This window comes from Xenia sp. Carnegie-2017, unplaced genomic scaffold (genome assembly GCF_021976095.1).
Source record: "Xenia sp. Carnegie-2017 unplaced genomic scaffold, XeniaSp_v1 HiC_scaffold_102, whole genome shotgun sequence".
NCBI lineage: Eukaryota > Metazoa > Cnidaria > Anthozoa > Malacalcyonacea > Xeniidae > Xenia > Xenia sp. Carnegie-2017.
In genome coordinates this window covers 1-10,931 of record NW_025813406.1, presented here as the reverse complement: position 1 = coordinate 10,931, position 10,931 = coordinate 1, and the positions used below count along the sequence as shown (strand labels likewise).

Here is a 10,931-nt window from a genome sequence, read left to right as displayed (position 1 = left end):
TGCATCTCCCAAGTAGGATAGCGTGGAGGGCCGAAATCTCCTACCGAAACGTTAACATGCGGCGTTCTAGTGCCTCGGCTTAAGCAGGTATCGGGAAGCATGGACCGAAAACGGGGTTTTGCTTTTGAATTTAATCTTTTTTGTATAAAAGAAACTAGAACATTCAAGGATATTGCAAAGTTAAAAAATTCCGCCTTAATGACTTATAATTTAAACCAACTGTAAATATGTTTATACGCTTTTACATGTTAACTTTTGAACTTGCAAGGAGCAGTCAAGCGTCTCACTGTGATAAACCTACGAAGTATTCTTTCTCTCATTTTCTTGTTTAGAAAAAGTTATCAACTAAGTGGTCGAACTCTTCGTAAACTACCATTCCTTGCACATGCGCTGTACTCAAAAGTAAGTAATACGAATTAAAGCCTTCACCCGTGTTCTTTTTGTTGTACATGCATGTACTTATATTGTCCCTCAAACCTACGTAATAGGCGCAAACGATAACCTTAGAAGAGTTTTTGAATAATCTTTCAATGGTTGTCGACAAGCAGTTCAAATAAAAGAGAATCTTTGCTCAGTTGGTGAAGAAAAAGCGTGCAAACGTGATCTTTTAGCGATTGTATACTTTTTATACATTCATAGTAATATTTGGATATGTTTTGTTGAAGATTAAGATTTTGTATTGCTCAATTTAAGTTCAATAAGTAACATAGATCACAAAGTTTGCTAATTTATATTGATGCTTTAAGACTCCTTACATGACGTTTCCGCAACACACCCGAGGTCAAAGTTCGTATATATTAAAATGCAACAATGTGTATAGTTCGTTATTGAGGATAATGTATAGATTATTTTACATAGGGAAAGATATTTATACGCTATAGTTAATTGTAACTGTTTAATTTCAACTTATGTTTACATTAAATGACATCCTTAAGCCAACTTTACTAATATTGATCGCTATTTTCGTGTTATACATCTATAATCATCTTGTTGTTAAAGATTTGAAGCTTTGCTGCGATAATACAGGTTTGTACAGCTATCTCATCTTTGTTTGTTGCCTGCCTGATAGCATGTCGACTCCGGGGACCAGATTTTTTATCGTGATTTATATGACATTATAGATTGTCGTACGTCTATCTAATATCTTGAGTATAAACGATATGTTTTTGAAAGATGAGTTTACATATACTCTAGCGTAGTGTCTTCATCAGGAGTGATCTGATGTTGAAACTTGAGTCTTTATATACTCCAGTCTAGTGTCTTCATCAGGAGTGATCTGATGTTGAATCTTGAGTCCTTATATACTCCAGTCTTATGTTTTCATCAGGAGTGATCTGATGTTGAATCTTGAGTCCTTATATACTCCAGTCTAGTGTCTTCATCAGGAGTGATCTGATGTTGAAACTTTAGTCCTTATATACTCCAGTCTTATGTTTTCATCAGGAGTGATCTGATGTTGAATCTTGAGTCGTTATATACTCCAGTCTAGTGTCTTCATCAGGAGTGATCTGATGTTGAATCTTGAGTCCTTATATACTCCAGTCTAGTGTCTTCATCTGGAGTGATCTGATGTTGAATCTTGAGTCCTTATATACTCCAGTCTAGTGTCTTCATCAGGAGTGATCTGATGTTGAATCTTGAGTCGTTATATACTCCAGTCTAGTGTCTTCATCAGGAGTGATCTGATGTTGAATCTTGAGTCCTTATATACTCCAGTCTTATGTTTTCATCAAGAGTGATCTTTTATTGAAACTTTCGCTAGTGTTATTTAACCATGTTATCTAAAAACTTTATCCTACATAGTCCATTTTTGTATTTGTGTTTCCACTTGTTTTCTTTAATGTTTTAAAATAATGTTCTTGACAGCAGAGAATTATTCTCATTATGATTTGGTCGTTGGAATACTTTCATCGCGCGGCAACTTTGATTTGAGGCAAAGTTTACGTGAATCATGGGTTGGCTATGCAAGACGACATTCATCTCTAAATAAAAGGTAAGCACAGGGAAAACACTGAATTTTCTTGAGGGTAGCTGTAGTGTGTTTTGTATTCAATTAGAGCTACTTAGCGTGTGAAACGTTACAGCAAACACAATATTTGTGAAGGTAAAGTGTAGAACAGTGTTTCAAATTGGCCTGTCGCGTTTACAACGAATTTCTTTAATACCAGAAAACGTTTCTTCAATACCAGAGAACGTTTACAAAGTATTTCTTCAATACCAGAGAACGTTTACAACGTATTTCTTCAATACCAGAGAACGTTTACAAAGTATTTCTTCAATACCAGAGAACGTTTACAACGTATTTCTTCAATACCAGAGAACGTTTACAAAGTATGTCTTCAATACCAGAGAACGTTTACAACGTATGTCTTCATGATATGAGAGTTATTATCTCATATCATGAAGATACTTTAGCGATTGTATACTTTTTATACATTCATATTACTATGAATGTATAAAAAGTATACAATCGCTAAAAAGATCACGTTTGCACGCTTTTTTCTTCACCAACTGAGCAAAGATTCTCTTTTTCTTTGAACTGCTTGTCGACAACCATTGAAAGATTATTCAAAAACTCTTCTAAGGTTATCGTTTGCGCCTATTACGTAGGTTTGAGGGACAATATAAGTACATGCATGTACAACAAAAAGAACACGGGTGAAGGCTTTAATTCGTATTACTTACTTTTGAGTACAGCGCATGTGCAAGGAATGGTAGTTTACGAAGAGTTCGACCACTTAGTTGATAACTTTTTCTAAACAAGAAAATGAGAGAAAGAATACTTCGTAGGTTTATCACAGTGAGACGCTTGACTGCTCCTTGCAAGTTCAAAAGTTAACATGTAAAAGCGTATAAACATATTTACAGTTGGTTTAAATTATAAGTCATTAAGGCGGAATTTTTTAACTTTTGCAATATCCTTGAATGTTCTAGTTTCTTTTATACAAAAAGATTAAATTCAAAAGCAAAAACCCGTTTTCGGTCCATGCTTCCCGATACCTGCTTAAGCCGAGGCACTAGAACGCCGCATGTTAACGTTTCGGTAGGAGATTTCGGCCCCTCCACGCTATCCTACTTGGGAGATGCAATAGCAAGCTTCCGCCCATCAGACCCCGAGATCACCTGCGATAGGCTTTGCTCGGGGTACGCAGGAGAGTGCGGTCGCGACCCGAAACGTCTGGACCCCTAAGCCACTGCATACATATCGCACCCAGCTTCCACTGCTAGTTGACATCTACTATACCTAATATTGGCTTTATATATATACAAAAATTCAGAGGCTTACGAAAGTTGCGGTATTATTAAAGTCACTACTGCGCATGCCCAGATGATTTCTTTGATAATTTGCGACTAAGTGAGCTAATTGCCACAAATATAGTGCAAGTACATATAGTTAGTCGTTGCCATGACTATAAACAATTGGTCGAATGTACTGCGCATGCACCTGCGCATGCGCAGATGATTTATCCATTTAATTGTTACTAAGCATGCTATTTACTTCAAATTCGGTGCTTGTAGATGCAGCTGGTCGTTGCCATAACTATGAAGTCAAAAACTGTCAAGTGAACTGCGCATGCTCAGTTGATATCTTTAATAATTTGTTAGTAAGCAAGTTATCTACTCCTAATTGATTCTAATAAATGCAGTTGGTCATTTCCATGATCGTTTACTCAGACAATTGGTCAAATAGACTTTGCTTGTACTGCGCATTTCCAAGCGTACTGCGCATGCTCAGATGATTTTGCGTACATTTATGTGACCAAACGATTTAATCACTCAGAAAGCGATGAAAATAGATCCAGCTTGTCGTTACCATGACTATGAAATTGAAAAATTTGTCAAATGGACTGTGCAGACTCATATGAAGTTTAAAGCCTAGTGCCAAACACTAATATTCCCTCACCAAATATTAAAAGAAAAGATGGTACAATGCTTTATGAATAAATTTCTTTAAAGTCTGTAGCAACTTGCAATCCTCCGTAGATTCTCCGGGAAGAGAGTCGTGACAAAGAGGAAGAAGAAACTCGAATGTCGGAGTGGCAGAGATTGAAAGACGATGAGAATGAACGTTTACTTAAAGAAAGCAGAACTATTTCTGATATTCTTTTGTTTCAAATGTCGATGTTTACAGAAATCTTCCATCCCAGTTGCTTCAGTTTTCTCGTGGTAAGAGAGTGTCTGAGACTTTTATATTTTTCATGCCACTGTGAAATTTCTGGCGATAAGTGGACAGTCTCAAATCAACTTTAAACATTATTTTTGCCCAAATAACTTGCATTAGTGTATAATTCATCTCGCCAGTATCTCCTTACCTACGACATCAGTCGTCATATGTCATATTGATCTTGCTTCATGTCGGCTTTTCTTTTAAATAGGCTCTCGGCGACTTTAAGTTTTTCCTTTGTAATGAAAACTGACGATGATTGTTTTGTTAACCTGGAGACCATCTTACAGGTTTGTGAAAGCTCTTCAATTACATCTCCCAAGTAGGATAGCGTGGAGGGGCCGAAATCTCCTACCGAAACGTTAACATGCGGCGTTCTAGTGCCTTGCGCTTAAGAAGGTATCGGGAAGCATGGACCGAAAACGGGGTTTTGCTTTCGAATTTTATCTTTTGTTTTCTTCTCATAAAACAAACCAAGCAATGTTTCAATTAACTTCTTATGACCCTGTCTTTTCTGACACTTATAAATAAAGACAACCTTAAACATGTTTTATACCAATTTTATCGGTTTATATCTTTCTGATTTAACTCTCCCATTTACTGTTTCTCATGTATTACGAGCAAACCATACATATGTTTCATGGAAAACAAACAAGGATTATGTGGTTCCCTTAGTTAACATGCGACGCTCTAGTGCTCAACTATCTCGGGGTATCGGGAGGCATGGACGTAAACGGGATTCTTTGGTTTTCAAAATTTATCTTTTCTTTACAAGAATTCTTCTCATAAAAAACTAGAACGTCCAAGGATACTTCAAAGGTTCAAACAACTTCTGCCTTTTTGAACTATAACTTAAAAAAACTCTAAGCATGTTTATACGTTTTTTACTTATTACCTTTTACAACGTAACTTTCTCATAACTCTCTCGTGATGAACGAGAGCCTCATTATACAATATGACTCTTTCATCATGAACGAACGCATCCATGGGCTTCACGGAAAAAAGGGATTATGTACTTTGTTATGAGAACAAACCTGTTAAGAAAACAGGTTGTTATTTTATAACTATAAGCTGTGTACAAAACAAAATGAGAGAAGTCACCATCATGCATAAAATGCTTTCTGATACGTAGATGAACACTCGTATTTACTAATTAGCAGACCTGTATATATTATATATTACAGATAAACTTCAAAAATACTTATCTTCAATCTAGCAATCCAGTATCAGACTCTCTTAAATTATTTGGTAAGAAAGTTTTCTGTATTCCAAGAGTTGTTCCATCCATCACCACCTTCTGGGAATTCTTCCACATAATTCACAAAAAAACCCATTGTCAAAATCAATATCAAGCAACCTTAATAAGAGAAAATTCAATAACTTAATAAAACAAGCGATCACTATCTCAATGGAATATTCATATTTTGCAGCTGAAAATGAAATGATGCTTACCGTATCATGGCAATGATAGCGAGACGAAACTTGGCGTAAGTTATTTCCTTTGGGAAATTCAAACTACCGAAGACACTTGCCTTTGTACATATGCAACATAATATTTGTACATAGGTAAACTGAACAAGAATAAAAAGAAAAACATTCAAAAGATATAGTGCGAGAAAATTAAATAATGGACAAACGTAGCTACTAATGCTTCGGCAAATTTTCATTAAAAAGTACCTCGAAAAGCCGTTATGAAAAGCCGAATGTAATCTTTTAGATCGGCATGAGATATTGCATATGATCCAAACCATACAATCCTGTTTTCAATGCCATCATAATGCTTTTTCGTAGCACAAGAGGAGCAAGGTCTACAATACACTAAATAATTTATTTAAGTCAAATAATTATGAAGTGAAGCGTAACCTATAACAAATCAGAACTTACCCTTCACATCATGGATTGAACAAAAGTACGCAACTGAACACAAGTCTACGTACAACCATTCATCTTGAATAGAACGTTTATCCCACTCTGCACCACAAGAACAAATACCACTTTCAGATGGCGCCAAAATTTTATGACCATTTTTTTCAGGAAGATCAGTAAAATCGCTTGCATCATTCTCATTGCCTAAAATAATTAAATAGTAATATTTACAAAATGCTAGAAAGTGCTAAATACCATACCGATAAAGGAAATAGTATATGTAAAGCTAAAAGGATGTTCACCATTGCAGATTATCTTGCATACTTGTTTCAAATAAAGAAACCTTTTCTTTGCTAAGTGTAGCCAATTCAAAATAGTCTCGCATCTGGTGTAATTCCAAAGGAAAACTTAAAAAGTGCCAATGGAGAATCCATTTCATCCTCGTCAACGATTTGCATGGCTTTTGCAAGGGTTGTCACATGAATGCAATGATATGACGAATAGCTGCAACATTTTAACTCGGGCTGGGGCGGCATTACTTTTGAATACACTAAAGTACAAACCCCCCATGGACTATTCACTGGTTTTACAGCAATCCACTGAACCTCCTGCACACTGCACTAAACAAGTCCTAAAATATGTAAAATCATTTATCTTTAAGGTTGTATTATGTGTGTGTATGTATGTGTGTATGTATGTGTGTGTATGTATGTGTGTATGTATGTGTGTGTATGTATGTGTGTGTATGTATGTGTGTATGTATGTGTATGTATGCAGATTAATAATTATGATTAATTATGACTTCACAAAATCCTTAGAAAGTGCTTAATATATATATATCAGGCACGTAAAGCAAATGGTGAATATGACTTTACTATTTTTGTCATACATTTAGTTTATACTACTTAATGTATGTACTGTAAGTATGTGGCTATGTATGTATGTGAGTATGAATGTGTATACCTCAATAGTCATAAATAAATTCAATTTGCCCTGTTGGTTATCACCCTAATAGCTTTATAGAAGCTCCTGAACTTAGGCACAGGATGTATGGTAACAAATTGTGGGGTATTAGAAGGTTGAGAAACAATACGTGTATTTGTACAAAAAAGTTATTTTCACATAACAAAATATACTTCTTCAGGTTGCATCTCATGGTAGGAATGATCACTGAAAACAGACTGCATCATGGATGTGGATTCTGCATTCATAAAAGAAATTCCATGAGATAAATATATTGTGTAAATAATCATTCACAAGTTTTAACAATATTTTTGCTTGTAAAGCTGTGCGGGTTAACATCCACATGTAATAAGAACAATGTCGAACAAGGGTCTTGTAAAACACAGAAGGATGACTTCACAAGGGTTTGAAATGTACAATAAACTGATATTTAAGGATGAAGACATTTTCTCCCATACCACATGAAGAACTTTACATTGAAAAAATAAGCCAAATACAAATTTGAGACATTCACTACATGCAATGTCAGATTAATATGTAACAAGTTCTCACATCTTTGACAAGGGTCTTGAAACAAATAGTATGTAAGTGTAAGTCAAAATTTGGTGAAGCTGTTCAGACACCTTATATCCTGAAAGAGTAACACACAACACTTACTTTTTTCAATAAAATCTTTGGCTTCAATACCAAACTTTCTATCATACACAACCAGATATTTTTCCATTGCTAATATGTGTATGCAACTCGGATATGGTATATCTGACAAGTACAAAAATGTTGTTTGGCCTGTTTTAATCATTTCATTGCAGTAACATCTATTTTACATACCTTTTTGAGGATCTAATTGTATATTATTAGGTAGGGCATCAACAAATTGCTTTCTATTTGCATCACATGAGCAGCACAATATCCAACCATAGCCATCAAGCAATAGGTGGGGATATCGATGTACAAATACAAATGAATTATGCTGAAGAAAAAAATACATGCAGATTATAGCACCAAAAAAAGCGTATTGAGTAATATCATTTAGTTGGGTATATACCCAACATTGAAATTATGGAAATAAAATTTGACATCACCATAATTGTTCTTTTGTTTGCATTATAATCATGAACAACAAAGGATTGCTGACATGATACATTTGATGCAAAGTCAAACTGTAACAATAGCCCAGTATAGTGGCCAGTGGGTGACAAATGACTCTGAAAGAGCAAGTACACAGTAATTATTAATGTTCACTGTTTCAAAAATATCTATTGTAATATATTTTTATGTTTGTTGAGCACATTTCTACCAGATGTTAATAAAGTTTTGCTAGACAGTGTTTCATGCATAAGCAATCAACAAGCATATTGTCAATTTATAACACATTAAAAACATGACTAGTGGTAAACAGTATAAAGTATAACTGTATATGTGAGAACTACTTGACTATGTTGACATGGTTGTTTGGGTTCCTCTGTAATAATAGAGATAGATTGCTTGGTAAAGATATCTTCAGAGTCCTACAAATAAAGACCATTATTTAATTTAAAATGTGTACAGACTTTTAATAAGTGTTTAAATAATGCATGCCTTCTTTAAATTACTTCAAAATTTTTTAGTTATTTCTAGTGAAAGCAGTCCTACATATAACCACTTCCAATGACTTTTCATGAGAAACAATATCAATATGTACATTAAAACTTGTGTTTTGGTGGTTAACTCTTGGTGCTTGTCATAATTTTCAGCAATATCTTCACTTTGTTCATTCTACATATAAATTAAAAAAAACCCATAAACATAGCGTATTTTTATATCTACATAGTTTTACAATATATGTAAACTTACCAAATCCCCAAATTCATTTTCTTGTTCAAAAAATTGAGATTCATATGACACACTGCTATTCTATTAACATATATGACATTGTGATTAAAGGATGTAGAGAATCCAGACTTGAAATTGGAAAATGTGCTCCGAATAAGTGTTTTCCTTACACCACATTGTGGGCATAAATAAATTTGTACACATACTTTTGTTAATATAACTGTGGTAATAAAAATAAATTAATATGAAATTGTGCAACCAGAAACAATAAAAAGAACACTTTAAAAATTCCTACCGCATCATCTTTTTGTGTGTTTCCTTTCCTCTCCGCGTTATTGTAATTTGACGGGAAATGGTTTTTATTCACTCTTACATCTTCTGCCTTTATAATTAGTCGATCTGTATTTCTAAACTAATATTTACAAATGCCCCAAGAGAATCTTTTTATTTTATTGGCTCTCTTCTACAAATACAATACCATGTCCGACTATTTGATTGCACGAATTTTGTAATTTGATCTCTTTTTTTTGACACGTGTGTTTACGATGGGAAAGATGGATTGCTTAAATGTACCTAGTTGTTTAGACTACTTGAATCCATAGTTATCCTGTAATGTATACTCTTGTGAAACACCAATGAGCATACGTAGTGTGTCTTCTATAACCTCTATTCTTGTTCTCCACTTCATCATCTATCCATATTTGTTCTTTTTTAGTTCTCAGCTCAACACAACCCTTGTCTGAAGTTCCTAAAACCTTCATCTACCCAAGAAAGATCTCTGGTGGTAACATGTTAGGTATGGCTAGTGGTTGGTCATCGTCATTGAGCCTTGTGACACCAGTTCAGTATACGTTAATTGTCCTGAAGACGTTGAGGAGGTTGCTAGTAAAGCGTCACCTAAACCAGAAGTTAGTTTTCATGGTATGCTAACGGATTACGCAAACGTTGTTTGAAAGAAGTTCACATCAAATGGTTATGGTCTCGTTCCATCGTCTTCTGAGAAGGTTTCATGTTCATCCTGTATCTTTCACCAAAGTTACAAATATTGAGTTTTTTATGCTTTTTGAAATTGTCGTTTTTATGACTATTATTTTAGAGCATAGATATTGAAGAATCTTGTGGTAGTACAGGTATTTTCAACATTTTTTTGTTGAAAAATTCTCTAGTTTCAATTCTTCGAAATTTCTCATCTTAATTTTCATCTTTACTTTAGAATCCTTTCGATACGAGAAATCGTCGGGATTTGAGGTACTTTATACGATATATTGAATTTAAGTTTTATAGCGTTAATAACTCTCATCTGTCCATCGTAACTTTGCTATGATTCTATGGATAAATTATGTTTTTGTATATAACAGATTATTGATGATCCTACTTCACCTGAAGGTGTTCAGCAAGAACGACGTATGAAGTTACTGTCGTTAATTAACAATATAGCCCTTGATAAAGGGTTGGATGATCAAAATTATAAATGTAATGGTTGTTCCAGACCAATTGGAATGAGGATGATCAATGAATTCTCGACTTGTTATTTGCTAATAACTCAAATATATTTTATTTCAAATTTCTTAGTTTAATAAATGTTATCTTTGTAGAAACTATTATAACAAAGTACATAATCCCTTTTTTCCGTGAAGCCCATGGATGCGTTCGTTCATGATGAAAGAGTCATATTGTATAATAAGGCTCTCGTTCATCACGAGAGAGTTATGAGAAAGTTATGTTGTAAAAGGTAATAAGTAAAAAACGTATAAACATGCTTAGAATTTTTAAGTTATAGTTCAAAAAGGCAGAAGTTGTTTGAACCTTTGAAATATCTTTGGACGTTCTAGTTTTTATGAGAAGAATTCTTGTAAAGAAAAAGATAAATTTTGAAAACCAAAGAATCCCGTTTTCGGTCCATGCCTCCCGATACCCCGAGATAGTTGAGCACTAGAGCGTCGCATGTTAACTAAGGGAACCACATAATCCTTGTTTGTTTTCCATGAAACATATGTATGGTTTGCTCGTAATACATGAGAAACAGTAAATGGGAGAGTTAAATCAGAAAGATATAAACCGATAAAATTGGTATAAAACATGTTTAAGGTTGTCTTTATTTATAAGTTTCAGAAAAAGACAGGGT

The 10,931-nt window shown here is 34.3% G+C and overlaps 2 protein-coding genes and 2 long non-coding RNA genes across 11 annotated transcripts; 2 read left to right on the top strand and 2 right to left on the bottom strand.

The window, feature by feature from the left end:
* The first annotated feature begins 251 nt into the window (after positions 1-251).
* LOC124445800 lies at positions 252-554 on the top strand. The gene is made up of 2 exons (XR_006948254.1): positions 252-402; positions 489-554. It is a non-coding gene; the product is annotated as an uncharacterized LOC124445800 (long non-coding RNA).
* A 100-nt stretch (positions 555-654) lies between these two features.
* LOC124445776 lies at positions 655-5,863 on the top strand. 4 transcript variants are annotated; one of them, XR_006948251.1, is made up of 5 exons: positions 655-1,026; positions 1,867-1,993; positions 4,377-4,455; positions 5,382-5,413; positions 5,596-5,863. XR_006948251.1 is itself a non-coding variant. In XM_046996553.1 (4 exons), exons 1-4 carry the CDS (start codon positions 909-911, stop codon positions 5,631-5,633), a joined length of 315 nt encoding a protein of 104 aa, XP_046852509.1. In that variant the 5' UTR covers positions 655-908; the 3' UTR covers positions 5,634-5,863. The 4 variants fall into 4 exon arrangements, 2 of the variants coding, with proteins under 2 accessions (XP_046852509.1, XP_046852500.1); XM_046996553.1 differs by lacking the exon at positions 4,377-4,455; XM_046996544.1 differs by lacking the exon at positions 5,382-5,413 and having other exon boundaries at positions 656-1,026.
* On the bottom strand, positions 2,504-8,676 carry LOC124445757. 5 transcript variants are annotated; one of them, XR_006948249.1, is made up of 10 exons: positions 8,425-8,676; positions 8,077-8,199; positions 7,823-7,964; positions 7,652-7,753; positions 7,168-7,232; positions 6,334-6,662; positions 6,050-6,235; positions 5,843-5,983; positions 2,686-2,755; positions 2,504-2,599 (listed from the first exon to the last, which is right to left on the bottom strand). XR_006948249.1 is itself a non-coding variant. In XM_046996511.1 (5 exons), the coding sequence occupies exons 1-4, from the start codon at positions 7,980-7,982 to the stop codon at positions 6,095-6,097; spliced, it is 468 nt and encodes a 155-aa protein (XP_046852467.1). In that variant the 5' UTR covers positions 7,983-8,070; the 3' UTR covers positions 5,843-5,983; positions 6,050-6,094. The 5 variants fall into 5 exon arrangements, 2 of the variants coding, with proteins under 2 accessions (XP_046852467.1, XP_046852476.1); XR_006948248.1 differs by lacking the exons at positions 2,504-2,599; positions 2,686-2,755 and adding exons at positions 5,291-5,522; positions 5,618-5,736; XR_006948250.1 differs by lacking the exons at positions 2,504-2,599; positions 2,686-2,755; positions 7,652-7,753 and adding exons at positions 5,291-5,522; positions 5,618-5,736.
* A 12-nt stretch (positions 8,677-8,688) lies between these two features.
* LOC124445793 lies at positions 8,689-9,213 on the bottom strand. The gene is made up of 3 exons (XR_006948253.1): positions 9,102-9,213; positions 8,828-8,887; positions 8,689-8,749 (listed from the first exon to the last, which is right to left on the bottom strand). It is a non-coding gene; the product is annotated as an uncharacterized LOC124445793 (long non-coding RNA).
* Positions 9,214-10,931: the final 1,718 nt, after the last annotated feature.